The 17500-nt window shown below is 36.6% G+C and overlaps 2 protein-coding genes across 2 annotated transcripts; both read left to right on the top strand.

Annotated features, from left to right (window-relative positions):
• Positions 1-859: 859 nt before the first annotated feature.
• Positions 860-6735, top strand: LOC101258085 (thiocyanate methyltransferase 1). The gene is made up of 8 exons (XM_004244728.4): positions 860-1182; positions 1269-1399; positions 4162-4248; positions 5407-5507; positions 5586-5685; positions 6079-6125; positions 6274-6352; positions 6487-6735. Exons 1-8 carry the CDS (start codon positions 1038-1040, stop codon positions 6538-6540), a joined length of 744 nt encoding a protein of 247 aa, XP_004244776.1. The 5' UTR covers positions 860-1037; the 3' UTR covers positions 6541-6735.
• Positions 6736-11025: 4290 nt separating this feature from the next.
• On the top strand, positions 11026-17437 carry LOC101257789 (type I inositol polyphosphate 5-phosphatase 12-like). Its single transcript, XM_004244727.5, has 12 exons — positions 11026-11756; positions 12425-12779; positions 13102-13354; positions 13492-14299; positions 14425-14549; positions 14735-14819; positions 14947-15112; positions 15203-15243; positions 15329-15596; positions 15698-15821; positions 16022-16382; positions 16772-17437. The coding sequence occupies exons 1-12, from the start codon at positions 11223-11225 to the stop codon at positions 17126-17128; spliced, it is 3477 nt and encodes a 1158-aa protein (XP_004244775.1). The 5' UTR covers positions 11026-11222; the 3' UTR covers positions 17129-17437.
• The last annotated feature ends 63 nt before the right edge of the window (positions 17438-17500 follow it).

The following is a 17500-nucleotide window of genomic DNA, read 5'->3' as shown; positions in this document are numbered from 1 at the left end:
ATACAATTTTCCTTATAATATATGCTCCAAATTATAGGTACTGATAAAATTTCTCCAAAAATTAAAGAATAATACATTTAAAGAACAATACATGCAATTTTAGGTCTAAAAGATTCTTAATTTCAAACTTAGTTCGAATGATCAATCCGAATCAACCCGTATAAGAATTGCCATAGTTGACACACATAGACGACAGGGGAGTTCGTAGTTTGGTTTGAATCAATTATTGGTTGAAATCAAAATCAAACCAATCTCGTTGATTTCATAATTTCTAAAGCCAAGTCAAACTAAACAAAAGAATAACCATCAGTTTGGTACAAGTTTTTAGATTTTTTTGGTTTGAAAGTAATATTCTTTTAGGTCTTGCGTTCTCAATAGACACAAACATCTAGTATCTGAACAAATTCATATGAAAAACTACAAGTCTGCTCAATCAAGCAATACTAGAGTAATTATTACACGAACAAAGTTATTCAATTAAGAGAGTGTGACTATTTATGTGAGGTAGAGTGGATAAAGACTAAAGTAATGCATTTTAATGGATTTAGAATTAAGATTGTAAATAGTTGGGCTAAAATTTAAGTGGTGAACTTTAGAAAATGGTAAGTTCAATACTTAATTTGGTTAAAATTTAACAAAATATTTATCGATTATATCTAATTTATCGGTTCAATATGATTATCTTTACGGTTATTTTTCAGTAAAATCAAAACCAAACCAAATAGTGTTGATTTTTCAAAATAAAAAATCAAACCTAACTAACACAAATCAATAATCAATTTTTTAATTAATTTAATTCGAATTGCGAGTCAATATGATTTTAAAATCATGAACAACCCTAATCAGCTGTGTTTAGCCGTTATGTCCGCAGGCTTCATCATTCACGACTCATTTAAATGACAACTATTTTATGGCTAAAAGATCCATACCCATAGAAAAAGTCCAAACCGTGACCCGTTTTACCCGACCCGACCCGACGCCATTGTTGACCCAGGCAGTGATGGTAATGAGTGTGTAACATCGTCACCGCTTCATCAATGAGAACCCATTTGTCTACCTGCTATGGCCTTCTCTTCAACACTTTGCCTCTAGCTTCTCCGCTCAGCAGACTAACTATGACAAGAAGCAATACATCAAAGCCTAAAGACAAAATTCAACAGCTACTTCATTCTGACCCTTATGGTAAAACCCCCCATTCTTCTTTTTCTTTTCAAGAGAAGTTGATATTTTTCTTCTCAGTATACAAATTTGATTATCTGTAATGATAGGTGGTTGGGATAAATGTTGGGAGAAAGGAGTGACGCCTTGGGATTTGGGTCAGCCTACTCCAATTCTTGTTCATCTTCATCAAACAGGTACCCTTCCTAAAGGCAGGTCTCTGGTCCCTGGTTGTGGCAGTGTAAGTTTTTTTATTTTCATTTCTACCTATTGTTGTGTATTTCAGCTTGTTTTTATTTCAGCTTGTTTTGTGAAACCCCTTTGGGGCAATTTTATTGTTGTACTTGATGATTTGTCTTAAATAAGAAAAAAAGAATAGGGTTATCTGCAATTTAGCTTACTGGTAATGTCCAGATATTGAGAGGTTAGCGCGGTAGCTCCCAAGGGTGTGGCCTAGTGCTCAATGAAGTGGTTGAGAGTCATCCGAGACGAAAAAATACTAGATCATTTTTCCCATTTGTCCTAACCTTGATTGACAAAGTTACTTGGTAGCTGTTGCTGTTGGGAGGGGACAGAAATCTCGTGGAATTAGTTGAGGTGTGCGAAGCTAGTTTGAACACCATGTTCACAAAACAAAAGAAAAGAAATTGAGAAGTTTTCCATGATTATGGAATAACGGCCAAATTCTATAGTTTCTCTGAGTTTTCCTCGTAAGAAAGTCAAGTAGAACGTTTTCTTCTAATTATTGCACATCATCAGTGTCACGACCCAAATCCGGGCCGCGACTGGCACCCACACTTACCCTCCTATGTGAGCGAACCAACCAATCTAAACTTTAACATTTCAATATAATATAAACAGAAAGTAATGCGGAAGACTTGAACTCATAAATAGAATCAATACCTATTATTATCCCCAAAATCTGGAAGTCATCATCACAAGAACATCTATAATCAAATTACTAAACTAAGAGTATTCTAAGAAGCTAAAAATACATAAGAAGCTAGTACATGCCGGAAGTTCAAGGCATCAAGACTTGAAAAAGAAGATCCAGTTCAAGCTAGAAGCATTAACTCACCCTGAATTTCCGATGTAGTAAGACTGACTTGAATTACTGTTGAGTCGAAGATGACGGCACGTTTGCTGCACTCCACAAATAAACAAGAAGAAAACAATAAAAGTAGGGGTCAGTACAAAACACGGGTACTGAGTAGATATCATCGGCCAACTCAAAATAGAAAACAGTATGTATTAAGCAATATCATAAAATCAACTAATATCCTTAGCATGCAGCATTTACAGTTACCATAACCCTTGGTTACAACACCAAGCACATCAATGAGGACTCACGCCTCCTCATCATACTCATTTGAGAATTCAGTTCATTAGATTGAATATATTAACATATTTCAAGATTCATTATCTTTATTCCCTTCGTGTCGGTACGTGACACTCCGCTCCTCAATATACTATCCTGGTGTCGGAACGTGACACTCCGATCCTCATTCTATCCTGGTACCGGAACGTGGCACCCGATCCATTTACTATCTTGGTGTCGGAACGTGACACCCGATCCATTTACTATCCTGGTGTGGGAACGTGACACCCGATCCATATTCTATCCTGGTACCGGAACGTGGCACCCGATCCATATACTATCCTGGTGTCGGAACGCGACACCCGATCCATATTCTATCCTGGTACCGGAACGTGGCACCCGATCCATATACTATCCTGGTACCGGAACGTGGCACCCGATCCCTAATCTCACTACTCTCATTCATCAAGCCTTCTTTTATACCAAGGCATCATCATTAACAAAGTAGATTAGGGTTTCTTTTCAAGATTTGGGATTCAATTGCTTCATCATGCTTATTTATTCATAATTACATAATCACATCATTCATGCAAGCATACCATTAAGCATATAGAAGGGTTTACAATACTACTAACACATATCATTCGCTATTAAGAGTTTACTACGAATAGCATGAAAACCATAACCTACCTCCACCGAAGAATTGAAATCAAGCAAGTTAATCCTCAAAGCTTGGTGCTTTCCTCTTCTCTCGATCGTTTCTCTCTCTCCCTTCTTGTTCTTTCTATTTTCTTATTCAAACCCTCTTTCTTTTACCCTAATTAGTATATAATTAAGAATAAAAGATGAAAATAATACCCCACTAATTAACTTAAGGTTACCTCTTTTAACCCCCAAGAATTTGAGTTATTAATATAAACCCACGAACTTTATAATTAAGGCAAGAATAGTCAAAAACGTCCCTTAAAACTTAACCAGAAATCCGACTCCAACTGGGATTACGCAAGCTGTGACGGGCCGTCGCGCCTGCGACGGTCCGTCCTGCTGTCCGTCGCCTAGTTCAGAAACTTGATTTTGGGTGAATGGTCTGTGACGGTCCGTCACACCTGTGACGGTCCGTCCTGCCACTCCGTTACGAAGTTCAGAGAGTCGATTTTCGGTACCCAATTTCAGATCTTCTAAGTGTTTTGAAACGAGACCCTGCGACGGTCCGTCGTGCCCATGATGGATCGTCGTTTGGTCCGTCGCCTCAGCCTGTTTTTCCAGAAATAAAATCTGCTGCTCAAAACGACTAAACAGGTCGTTACAATCAGATAAACCACTAGGCTAGTGTAATCCCACAAGTGGATTTGAGGATGGTGGTGTGTATGCAGACCTTACCCTTATGTTGTGAAGCTAGAGAGGTTGTATCCGTCTTTTCGATAGATCCTCGGAAACACGTCTTGAGATCAACCATGTAATTTTTGTATGCAAGAAACTTGTCCAATATTGTCATCAGAAGGATATTATACACCCAAATATTCGTGGGTATAATCATCCAATTTGGTCTTTCAATTTTTCCTTTTGTTTCATCACATGCAGAACCACCTTGTTGTACTGCTTAATTGCATGAAAAGCTTCTTTTCTTTCTTTTTACTGTTCTGTTACTGTTTTTTTTTGCTTAGTTGAAGTATATGTTGTGACAGGGTCATGATGTGGTGGCAATTGCTAGCCCTGAACGCTTTGTTGTTGGCTTGGATGTATCAGAAAATGCTATTAGGCAAGCTACAAAAGTAAGAGCTAATACTTTTGATTTCCTTGATCTGGTTTTCCAAAGTTTCAAAGATTTATGTTACAAGACTGCAATATTATGCAACCTCTCTGCTTAGTCTTCACTATTTACCTGCCTTTTTTTTTTTGATGACAAGGGAAACCTACTTACCTGCCTTTTGAGGTATAGTTTACTTTTAAACGCAATGTGCAGTGGAATCTAAATGATTTCAAGACTATTTTTGCCATAGGTGCATCTTTGGTTAAAAATTTCCCTTCTGCAAACAAGTATTTGAATGAACATCTCTTAAAAGATTATGTTGGAAGTCTGTTTCTCGTGGACTAAAAGAGATATGTCATTTGTCAGAATCCAATTAGGAAGGCGTTAGGTCTGTAACCATTTGAGACAATATGGTGGGAACAATTTCTAGGAGATTGGATGATGGAAGGTGTATTTCATCTTAAATGGGAAATGTCCTTCTGGTTGTATACCGTTATGTTTTCTTTGTTGCTCAACACGGGGGGAAAGGGGGGGGGGGGGTGATGATGTTCGAGGGTAATGTTTTCTAGGAGACACCACTGTGGTGTAAGGAAGGAGCTTTGTTTAGGTAATTTGGCATGTTCAATAATCGATTATTGGAAGTAGGAAGAGGCGTATCGGATCCTTGAGAGCCAAATGTTATGCAATAGAAACTGACCGGGAGCTAGAAGTAACCAGCTACAGATTCTGAATGAAACTCCAATTTTCTATTGCATGTATATTTTTATTACATTCTCTTTTGTTTTATTGGGTGGATAATTTTTTTACATTCTTCGATTACTCAGCTATGTCTTTCTCAGTTTGGTTGTTGATTGTGCTCCTTTATGAAAATCGTGAATTTTGATCTTGGGTATTTCACCTTTTTGTCCAGAATTTTGAGCGACATAGAAGCTCAGCCATGCGACTGATATTTAATACTTCTATTGTCATTGTGGTCAAAGAAATGCAATTCAGAGTAGTTCTCTAGCCAACACAAACGTTTATGTTTTATTAGTTGTCTGTTGTTCTTGAGGCCCCTTTTCAATTCTTAGTTCTAACTTCTTGAATTGGTTCGAGGACAGGTTTATAGTAGTAATTTGTTGGTTTAGTTCACTTTCTGATGCTTTCTCAAAGTATCTACACATTTTTTTGCACAAGGTAGCTGTCCTCATCATCAAAAAGTGCGGAGAATTTTGTTTTCCTAGAGGCAGATTTCTTCTCCTGGCGTCCCACTCAATTGTTTGATCTTATCTTTGACTACACGTAAGATTGGCATGACCATGTGATTTCTTATCTTATGAAATGACCAGTTGTGTGACGGCATTACTTTCAAATTGGCAGTTTCTTTTGTGCCATTGAGCCAGAGATGAGATCACGATGGGCCAGTAGAATTCGAGATCTTCTAAAACCAGATGGGGAGCTTATAACACTGATTTTTCCGGTTTGTCAATAGTTCTTTTGCCATTAAATTTCTTCCCTTCTCATTTACAACTTGTGATCATTTAAATTCTTCCAATATCATTGGAAGTTTTATTTTATGCTCATGTAAAGAAAACAATAAAGAATCCGTTAGTTTTCCAAGTGAGTATCCTACAGGATATCAATGAAATTGTCAGTCTTAATGTTTTTGCTGTACCAATTGAAAAACGTCAGTTACATGCCCTCTTTATCGCAAAGGTGAAGGGGCGAAGGTAGTTGTGTTGCAGGTAACACCTACTATATGCTAAACAGACTGGTAGCTCACTGTAATAATTGTCCTTGAGTTGGTAGATTGGCTATTTCGTGACATTATTTCCTTTTATTTCTTGGTTTTGAGATTCCCGTTGTTTCTCAGATAAGTGACCATGAAGGCGGGCCTCCATATAAAGTATCAGTTTCCGAGTAATCTCTACTTTCTTTTAGTCTATTTCTAGATATGCTCCCTTCAAAAACCTGTCATCTTGTGGCAATAATGTCGTTGAATTTCAGCTGGCTTCTTTCTTGAGTTCATTGATACGAATGACTAACTTTTACAAATATCTCTGATTAGTTATGAAGAAGTCTTGCATCCGATGGGGATCAGGGCAGAGTCGATTGTGGAGAATCACTTGGCTATTCCACCGCGGAGAGTGAGTAAATTTGCTTAACGTTAGACTGTGACACTTGCACATTTCCTTTTCCGGGATATTGTATATATCTCTTTAGACAATTTCTCCCTTTGCTAGGAGTCTTAAGTACAATGCTTTTCTTGTTGTCTTTGCAGGGAAGAGAAAAGCTGGGAAGGTGGAAGAGATCAATATGCAAGTCCTTGCTCTAAATATCATTTCACCTTGCAGTGGCATACGTAAGATTTTCTATAAGTAATATCGACATTCAAAGGAAGTGAACAAATAACAAATCATTATATCGTCATATTACTAATCGTATTAATAAAACACAACTCATGTGTAAATTACTATCCTCAGCGAGTTTTCATATTATGAAACGTATTTATGATTGCCCTCATCAGAAATAATATTGAATGCTTCTTTTTCTGTGTAAGCTCTTTCAAATGCAGCTGTAGATTTCCTGAATGACTTTTTATATTTGTATATGTATTCAAGGTACCAAACAACTACTTAAAATCTCATCATTCATTTGAGTATGTAAGTTAAATCTTTATCAACTTCATCGTCGAGAAATCTCTCTATTAGTTTCTTGACGATGAAGTAAAATCGCGAGTCTGGAAGTTTAAGTTGGCTCTGCCTGATTCCTGAGACATGAAGTTTATATTTGTACTTGCTTTTCGAACTTGTAGATTTTCAGGTGTGAAATTAGATTTGGCAGAGTCTAATTTCAAACCTACAAATCTAAAGAATAAGAAGCCCTTTAAATAGGGTTGTCATAAGAGGTAACTACCAGATGTCACTGTTACCTTAATATGGGGGATCATTTTTATTAGTGGTAATTATATACATTCCTAAAAGATCCAAGGGTACTAGTCTTTTCATTAGTCATATTAGTATATAACTTATATGTTGTGTATATACAAATGTTGCTGCTGTGTTCTATATTGGTTAACTATCAATCTTGATGCTAGTGACGATATCGATCGTGACCTTGATACGGAGCTGGAACTGCTAACTAGGATGAATGAGCTAACGTGGATATTATGCCGGAAATAGACTGGTTTTTCATCACCCTTCGATTTGAATTAGCAAAAGCAATGTCTCCTTGCATAATATGGATTTCAAACATTCATGATCTGGATGTGAATGAGCCAAATGACTTATCCCTCGGTCTATTAGTGAATCATCCCTCTAGGGATTGTGAAAGATGTTCTACTAAAAATATTCTTGTTATTGCTTATACTCATATTCCCCCAAAAGTGGATCCTGCTCTAATAGCTCCAAATAAATTAAATATGTGCATTAAGATACGAAGGCTTCTAGAATGAAATAGACTCTCAGTATGATTTTGGGTAACTTTTACTTTATGAATTAGCTTTTGGGATTGCATTTGATCTAAGGTGTATTTAGTATGAAAAGACAATGTTTTCTTAGAAGTTACTGAATAATTTTCCTACTTATCTTCTGATGTTTGGTTAGTAAGGAGAAAATGTTGTCCCAAGAGCAGTTGCTTTTAATCGAGGAAAATACTATGATCCCTGACCACTATTCGACCCGAACTCGACTTAGATCGAGAACCAATCTCTCTTAATCCTGACATTGACATTGACTCGGGACATGATTCTGACCTCAACTTGAGACCTAATCCAAACTTAGGAGTCGACGCCGACCTCAACCTTTAACTCAACCTTGGACTAACCCTAAATTGAGACTAGACCACCAACCTCGACCTGAGATCCAAACTCCGATCTCAACTTCAATCCAGACTCGAAATTCAACCTTGACTCAGAGTTCAATTTTTTGTATTAGGTTCATAGTTGAATTTTGACTCGGAGTCCCACAATTTGGGTTATAGTCGAGTCTTAGGCCAATGTTGGATTTTGGTCATGTATCATGTACAGAGTCAGGATTTTGTTGTGGGTTGAGTCCCGAGCTAAAGTTAAGTCTCGAGTCAAGTTTAGGGTCGGGTTCGAGTCCCATGTCGAGGCATGGATAAAGGGAGGAATGAGTTGTATAGGCCTTTGCAGAAGGTTGGGGTGGGGTACCGAGGGCAGGGTGGGCCACATGGCGAGGTGGTAGGTCGAGGGGCGGGGAAATGTGGCGTTTGGATGTAGGTGTTGGTAGGAAAGTCATTTTCTTTCTAATATGGGAGGAAAATAAATTCATTTGAAAATATATATTATTAGGATAATACCTACATTGATACTCACATGATTTTAGTTTTTCTTCCTCTTTTCTTTTGTATAGTATTTTCGAAGATATAGAAAAGTAAATGTCAATAGATAATTAAATAGCAAAGTTAAGGAATCTAATTTACGAAATATCTATGTAGTAGGCACGTTGAAGTTTATTATTTTTCAAAAAATAATCTTTGTGGTGAACCTCTTTCCTATTTATAATTTAATTAATTACATCTAATGGGGAAAAAAACATGCCCTCCAATGTTCCTAGATTTAAAACATAGTATCCATTGTTTATTATTTTTATTTAGGGAAATATTCAACATGATTTCTCTTTTAAGGCTTCCAAAATTAACTAATTGAACACAAAGAACATAAGGTATAAAATAAATAATAAATATATAAAAGAGAATTTTTCAAAGGAAGAACAGTCAAATATCATGGAGAGTAGTGATAACCATGATGATATGTATAAACCAAAGACAATAGCTAGTTGTAGTTTTTTTTAATTGTTTTGTGAAGTAACTTTTGAGTGGGATAATTGAATATTCTTTCCCAACTTGAGTATAAAGAATTTTGTTATCGTAGATACAACTTATCGAGAAAAGCTAGTTCATATAATTCAATAAGATGATATATTGAGGTTAATTCGTACCTCAATTGGAACAGTCATTCGCGTGACATATTACTACTTATTGAGGGTAAAACGTATAATCAAGGAGGTGACATATTAATTGATTTTAATTGGTTAACTAATCTACGTATGATAATTGAGAGCATGTATTGTAAAAGCTTTTTTCAAAATTTGAATTAAATGTGTCTAATAAGAATGTTTTATCATATGTTCAAATGCTTAAATTATACCAAGACCGGCCTAATTCAAAATTTTAAAAGAATTTCACTGACAAATTTAAGAGACAGTCGATGTACTGATCGTTAAGTCAAATATCTTTTTTATAAGATGGAGAGGAAAGAGTGAGACAATAGTAAAAAATAAAATGAAAATGAAGAAGAAAAAAGATTGAGATTAATAATTTATTTATATAATATATATTTTTAAAGAAAATAACATAAAATTTTAAACATAAAGATGTACTTAAAAGAGGGATATGACAACTCACCATCACAATAACAATTAAGAAGCAAACTTAAATATAATGAATAAATTTTTGTTATTGATATCAAAAGTCAAAATTATGTTAATATTGATACATGAAAATATTTATAGTAAAAACAAAAGGTGATACAACCTGAATTGTGCTGAAAGAACCATGAATGTCATCTATCAAAAAACTTACATGATACATAATGTATATAAATTGAGGAAATTCTATTCTCCATTATCATCTTGTGCATTGTTACTTTTCAATGGTATAGTAGATATAAAGTATATTTATAGATGAATATAAAAGGCTAACAAGAAAAATAATCTTAATCTTTTATATTTCACCTGTACACATGAACAAAACAGTAATTGCGACAATCGTTCCATAAATTAATCTACTTATTATTATATACAACTCTTTCATTCAAACTTCACTTCTATAAATAATAAAGGAAACTTTCACATATACCCACTTGAAAATAATTAATTACTCTCCATAACTATAATTTGATAATTACAATTTGTAGCTACATGTTATATGGAGGAGAAAGGCGAGCGAGACTGGGAGAGAGAGAGGAGAGAGGCGAGAGAAGAGGGGGGAAAGAGTGGGAGAAAGGTGAATTGTATATGTATATTGGTTAGATAATTGTATATTATACATATGTATTTGTATATATGGCAAGAGAGATTGGGAAAGGGAGGAGAGAGACGATTGAGACTGGGAGAGGGAGGATAAAGGCGATCGAGATTGGGAGAGAGAGGAGAGAGGTGAGTGAGAGAGGAGAGAGGTGAGCGAGATCGAGAGAGGTGAGTGAGAGACGGCAGAGAGTGAGAGAGAGGTGAATTGTATATGTATATAATTGTATATTATACATATACATTTGTATATAGAGCAAGTGAGATTGGGAGAGGGAGGAGAGAGGCGAGCGAGAGAGGGCAGAGAGTGGGAGAGACGTGAATTGTATATGTATATAAGTTAAATAATTGAATATTATACATATGTATTTGTATATTCTGGCGAATTATACATATACAAAAATGACTAATTATACAAATTTAAAGTCATCTCACGTAATTAATGTATAATGTTAGTCAACGAGTGGTAATTATAACAAACAATAACCATGATGAGTAATTGAATAGTATAAATTTATAATTTTTTTCCGAATAATAATGTAAAGTAAAAAACATTAATAAGAATAGTAACATTCATAAAAATAATTGAAAAATAAAATAAAATTTTATTATTGTCATCTTCATCCCCCACCCCACCCCACCTCATCCTATATAGAAATATTTATTAATAAAACCAAAAAAGATAAAATTATTTTTTTAAAAAAAGAAAAAGATTTGGTACCCAAGCCAACACACCGAAAATAGATAAATTGTTGTTTATTTATTTTTTTCCTGTTTGAAAATTAGACAGTTTTGATTAGAACATTTGTATCCGTAGAATGAGAGGAAGCTACGCCTAATTCCCTCCTTAATTCCCTCTTCTTTTTCATGCTTTCTCCTCTCTTCACTCATATTTTTCACATTTTTCTTCCTCTTCTACGTCACGTGTTTGTTGTTTCAAATTGTGAATCGTATTTGATCATACGCTACAATGGACATGGACGTGGTTGAGAAATTTGAAGACGATGAAAAAAATGCATTGGAAGGTCTAAGTGAAGCTCCACCACCACGACGGAAAGCACATTCATACAGCCATCAACTCCGTACAAATACCGGTACGCATCATAAACGTCATCACCAAATCCGTAACCACAGCCTCGATGTTGATTATAGCATTAATAACGCCGGCCTATACGAAGATTCATCGGATGAGGATGAGGAGGATGAAGGTTTTTATCCATATTCAATGAATTCAAATGAAATTAATACTAGTATTAATGCCGCCACAACCAATGCTTGTGCTTCTGCTGCGGCGGATCGACAGGATTTTCATTTGATGACTCAGAATTTTAGTGGACTGGGTGTGATTCCTGATTGTTTAGATGATGATCAGCAACTTCCCTTGCCGGAATTTGCTGCATCTGGTGGTGGAGTTGGCATGTTTAAAGTACCAACTCGTGCTGCTGTCCATCCGTCTCGTCCATCATGCCACGAGTTGAGACCTCATCCTCTTAGAGAAACTCAGGTAACAAAATATCTATTAATTTGGTACTTCTTTAAAAAAATTATATTGATGGTTTGGGGATTGAAAGGTGGGGAATCAGAACTATGACTAATAAGATGAAAGTTCACGTAGTCGCTGCTAACATCTACTTTTTAACTTCTGTACTATTATTGTTTATGTGTTCTGGGGGAAGGAAAAAAGTATCCTCATTTGTAGAAAAAATGTTAGTCTGTCTGTTTAAATCTGTTTATTTGATTTTGACTCAACTTGACATGGAAGTTGAGAATATAAAGAAAACTTTTGAAACTTGTAGTATTAAGTTAAAAGATATGTAGACTGAAAAAGGTAAGTAAGAGAAACAAAATTGAGACGGAAAGAGTAATTTTATCCTGCGTTATACTCTTGTGGTGAATGGTGATTCATACACTTGTCTTACCAAATTGTGTTGTAGTTTACCTAGATTCAGATGGAGCTCTAGCTTGAGTGGGAAAATGACGGGAAGGGGTGAGTGAAATGGGAGCAGTCATATTTAGAACCTCCTTTATTTAGATTTGTCCAAGGATGTCCATTGGATGTAGTAATAAACAGAATTAAGTTGAAACAATATCTAAAATGGAAGAGAGAGTCTTCATGAACAGTAGATGTCTTCGTGTTAATTTGCTCCTCGTTTTAATGAAGCATAATTTCAGGTTGGGAGATTTTTGAGGACTATTGCCTGCACAGACACACAACTATGGGCAGGACAAGAATGTGGTGTAAGAGTATGGAATTTCTCGGATCAATATGAGGCAGGATTAGGATTTAATGGAAGAGCAAAAAGAGGCGATGAGGATGCAGCACCATTTTACGAGTCAGTAAATACATCGCCTGCTATATGCTTGATAGCTGATAGTGGAAATAAGTTGGTATGGAGTGGACATAAGGATGGAAAGATTAGATCTTGGAGGATGGACCAACCTAATTCTGATGATTCTCCTTTTAAGGAAGGCCTCTCTTGGCAGGCTCATCGCGGTTCAGTTCTTTCAATGGTCATATCTTCTTATGGTAATTATCTAATTTTCCTTCATACATGTGTAATATACATATGTTCCAAGATCAATGTTTACTATAAGCTCAATTTATAGAAAAATTCTGCTCTTGATGAGATCAAGGTTGCGATATACTTAACATTCTCAACACATATCCCCAACAAGATATTCTTTGTTTCTTGGAACAGCATGATTTTTCCTTATGTTATTCTGTTTTACAGATCATTATGAAACTCACTTGCTAATAATTTATATAAGCGTTTTAAATACCGGTGAATTACTTCTTGCTTCTAGTTGTGTTCCAAATGACAACTATGGCTAAATGCTTGTTGATCCAGGTGATATATGGTCTGGGTCTGAGGGTGGAATCATAAAGGTCTGGCCATGGGAATCTGTTGAAAAGTCACTCTCATTATCACCAGAGGAAAAACATATGGCTGCTTTACTCGTAGAAAGGGCAGCGATTGACCTTAGGACCCTAGTTACAGTAAATGGTGTATGTAACATCTCATCTTCTGAGGTGAAGTGTCTGTTATCTGATCATGTACGGGCGAAAGTGTGGGCAGCTGGTTCTTTATCCTTCTCATTATGGTATGTCCCTCATTGTTTCTTCCATCAGAAATTTTATGCAATGCATTTTTTCGGCATTTAAGTCATAGGAAATAGTCAAGAGTTTCTTTACAGATTAGTTGTCACTCCTAATAACTCTGATAGTTGGGAAACTGCAGGGACGCACGGAATAGGGAACTCTTGAAAGTGTACAATGTAGAAGGTCAGATTGAGAATCGAGTTGATATATCATCTGTGCAAGACCAATCAACAGAAGATGATCTAAATGTTAAGTTTGTTACTAAATCCAAAAAGGAAAAGTCACAGGGAAGTAGCTTTTTGCAGCGTTCACGTAATGCTATAATGGGAGCTGCAGATGCTGTTCGTCGAGTTGCAACAAAGGGGGCATTTGTAGAAGATAGTAAGAAAACAGAAGTTCTTGTGCTTGCAGCTGATGGAATGATTTGGAGTGGATGTTCAAGTGGTTTACTTATCCAGTGGGATGGGAATGGCAACCGTTTACAAGATTTTCATCACCACCGTTGTGCAGTTCTGTGCTTATGTGCTCATGGTTCTCGAATATGGGTTGGCTACGTAAGTGGTATGGTACAGGCACTGGACCTTGATGGGAATTTACTAGCTGGTTGGGTAGCACATAATGGGCCTGTAATAAAAATGGCAGTTGGGAATGACTATGTTTATAGCTTGGCAAACCATGGTGGTATACGTGGATGGAACCTTACGTCTCCAGGGCCTATTGACAACATTTTACGACCACAATTAGCTGAGAAAGAAAATTTATACACTAGTCAAGAAAATGTCAGGGTTTTAATTGGAACCTGGAATGTCGGTCAAGGAAGGGCCTCCCAGGAAGCACTTGCGACATGGCTCGGTTCTGCAGTTTCAGATGTTGGGATTATAGTAGTTGGGTTGCAAGAAGTAGAAATGGGAGCAGGTTTTCTTGCTATGTCTGCTGCGAAAGAAACTGTAAGCTATTGACTAACACCCTTAGATGTATACTCATGTGTATGTAGAGCTAACAGTAAGATGCTCTACTTAGATATAAAAACATATCTATGTAGCGGTATCCTAATAACTCATGTCAACTTTAGGTAGGACTGGAAGGAAGTTCTGTTGGACAATGGTGGCAGGATGCAATAGGGAAGGCACTGAACGAAGGATCAACTTTTGAACGAGTAGGATCAAGACAACTAGCTGCCTTGCTTATTGCTATATGGTATGAACCTTTGTAGATTCAGATGATCTCTGTTCTCTTTTGTAGGCCAAAGTCCTCCCCACTCTATGTCGTCGAACCTTATCCTGAATTAAGCTCCGTCTTTCTGACTGAATGGGGGTGAAATAGCAATCCCATTGGCTCCTGCCTATGAATACTAATAATCTTGATTCCACTCTATAACTCAGGGTGAGAAAATCTATAAGGAATCATGTTGGGGACCTAGATGTTGGAGCAGTTGCGTGTGGAATAGGACGTGCAATTGGTAATAAGGTAAGTTTAGCTCGGTTTCGTTAGATTATAAATTACTTCTCAAACTAGTCAGGAACTGTTGTTTTCTACTTCGGAACAATAAAATGTCTGATATAACTGTATCATGGTTACACATTTCCAAATGCAGGGTGGAGTTGGTCTTAGGTTAAGAGTCTTTGATCGAATTATGTGCTTTACAAACTGCCATTTTGCTGCACATTTGGAAGCAGTCAACCGTCGCAATGCTGATTTTAACCATATATTTAGAACAATGGTTTTCACCAAGTCCTCCAGCCTTCTAAATAATTCTGCTGGTATGCTCCTTTTACCTGTTTTTATCTTCTCCATTTATTGATTTCTGCTCTTTACTCATCCTGACTTGTATGGATCCTCCTCTCTTGCAGCTGGTGTCTCATCATCTGCTCAGATGCTTCGCGGTGCAAATGTCTGGGCCTGAAATTGTAGTAATCATCATAATCTTGTTATCTATCGCATTTCATGTTAAACTAACTCTTTTAATTATGACATAGACTGCACAAATTAATCCAGACGAAGGAAGACCCGAGCTTGGTGAAGCTGACTTGGTGATATTCACTGGTGATTTCAATTATCGTCTTTTTGGAATATCGTATGATGAAGCAAGGGACTTTGTGTCACAAAGATGCTTCGATTGGCTTCGAGAAAAAGATCAACTGAGAGCAGAAATGAAAAATGGTAAGGTTTTCCAAGGGATGAGGGAAGCAATCATCAGATTTCCTCCAACTTACAAGTTTGAAAGGGGAAAACCAGGATTAGGAGGTGAGACATATTTGTAATCAACTTATCTTCTTACTTTTTCTTTCCAAACAACCTTTTCGTTTCAAGGACCAGTTAGATACATCTCTTTTTTCAAATTTCAGGATATGATTCGGGGGAGAAGAAACGAATTCCAGCTTGGTGTGACCGAGTACTATATAGAGACAACAGGGCAACTCCTTCAGTAGAATGCAGTTTACAATGTCCTGTAGTTGCTTCCATTATACAGTAAGGCTGCATTTGTTTTTATCAAAATTAAAACGTTTGAATCTGAATGTACATCTGAACGATTAAGACGTTGTCTATAGATTCGAACACTGAATGATTAAGACTGTTTTTTAACATCTGAACATGCTTAAGGCTTTCGCCACATCGGCCCTTCTTGCTTGCAACATCTTAAAACATTGTATTTTTCTCATGTGTTGTAGGTACGAGGCTTGCATGGAAGTGACAGAAAGTGATCATAAACCTGTAAGGTGCAAGTTTCATGTTGAAATCGCTCATGTTGATAGATCAGTTAGAAGACAAATGTTTGGCGAGATTTTCCGAAACAATGAAAAAATCAAGTCTTTACTACAAGAATTTCGTTATATTCCGGAAACTCTAGTTAGCACTAGCCAGATAGTTCTTCAGAATCAAGACACATACAACTTAAGAATCAGCAGCAGAAGCAAAGAAGACAAACTTTTTTTCCAGATAACCTGCGGAGGTCAATCCACCATCAAGGAGGATGAGCAAGCATCAGAGTATCATCCGAGAGCGTCTTTTGGTTTTCCCCGGTGGCTTGAGGTAAATTCTTCATTTCCTAGATGCTTGTAAGTCGTAACTCTCTCTTCCGATACATGTAACCATGTTTCAAGTCAATGGAAGATAATGTCTATTCATATGCTTAACCAAGTTCTAACACCTCTTCTTGAGTCCAATGCGTTCATTTTATCATTATTATTACTACCTCGGTGTCAATTTGTCTGTCTTACTTTCCTTTTTAGTTTGTTTCATAATCTCTTTAGTTCAAGAATTAGAATGCATTTTGGTACATGATTCAACAGTTTGCTTACTTTCTTAATCTCCTTGCCAAGTGAAAACTAGACAAACAAATTTAAACGGAGGGAGTATTATTATGGTAATTTTGGTACTTCTTTCTGCAAACACTGCTATCTTATGATTTTGCTATTCAGGTAACACCTGCTTCTGGCATCATCAAACCAGATCAGGCTGCTGAAATCTTGGTACGCCATGAAGAGTTCAATAAATTAGAAGAAACTGTTGATGGGATACCACAAAGCTGGTGGTGTGAGGATACCAGAGATAAGGAGGTGATTTTGCTGATCAATGTGACAGCAAGTCGTTCAACAGAGGCAAGAACACATAAGGTGAATGTTCGACACAGCTTCTCAGCTAATGCAGTTCGTACAACTTCAAAAAGCAGTTCAAGAAGAAGCCAAGGTGGTAGCTCTCACCATAGATCTTCATTTCGACATGTGGGAAGTGGCTCTGAATCAACGACTGACCCTCAAAGCCTTCGGGGGCTTTGATAGCTAGCATGACAAACAACTTGTTTGATTCACAAGGGGTTTCCAAGACAATGATCAGATGTTTAACTCTTGAGATCTCTTTGCTAGCATTACTACTTGATAGGATCTTGATGTAAATACTCAATAGACAAATTTAGATGGAGCTGAGCCTCCACCTCAAAAATCTTGATAGAGGGGTACAAAGTCAACCACCCATTTCTTGTAGAATCATGTCTTAAACTTCTGTACTGATATGCTACTTTTTAACTGAAAATTCTATGATCAATTTTTGCATTTTGATCATATCAGAAAAGACAATTTTGTTCTAGATATGCATATTGCTATTGCAGTTCATTTTTGGTCAAGTTTTTTCACAGTCCTATACTTATGTTT

Source organism: Solanum lycopersicum, chromosome 8 (genome assembly GCF_036512215.1).
Source record: "Solanum lycopersicum chromosome 8, SLM_r2.1".
Taxonomy (NCBI): domain Eukaryota; kingdom Viridiplantae; phylum Streptophyta; class Magnoliopsida; order Solanales; family Solanaceae; genus Solanum; species Solanum lycopersicum.
Note: the sequence above shows the minus strand (reverse complement) of the source record. Positions and strands in the feature narration are given on the sequence as shown.

What these genes read in the sequence shown, in the direction of transcription:
- LOC101258085 (XM_004244728.4), top strand. Translation starts at nt 1,038, where the DNA reads ATGAGAACCCATTTGTCTACCTGCTATGGCCTTCTCTTCAACACTTTG. An exon ending in TATAAAGTATCAGTTTCCGA is followed by an intron (nt 6,126 to 6,273) that starts GTAATCTCTACT and finishes ATCTCTGATTAG; the next exon opens with TTATGAAGAAGTCTTGCATC. An exon ending in TGGCTATTCCACCGCGGAGA is followed by an intron (nt 6,353 to 6,486) that starts GTGAGTAAATTT and finishes TTGTCTTTGCAG; the next exon opens with GGAAGAGAAAAGCTGGGAAG.
- LOC101257789 (XM_004244727.5), top strand. Translation starts at nt 11,223, where the DNA reads ATGGACATGGACGTGGTTGAGAAATTTGAAGACGATGAAAAAAATGCA. An exon ending in ATCCTCTTAGAGAAACTCAG is followed by an intron (nt 11,757 to 12,424) that starts GTAACAAAATAT and finishes GCATAATTTCAG; the next exon opens with GTTGGGAGATTTTTGAGGAC. An exon ending in TGTCTGCTGCGAAAGAAACT is followed by an intron (nt 14,300 to 14,424) that starts GTAAGCTATTGA and finishes TGTCAACTTTAG; the next exon opens with GTAGGACTGGAAGGAAGTTC.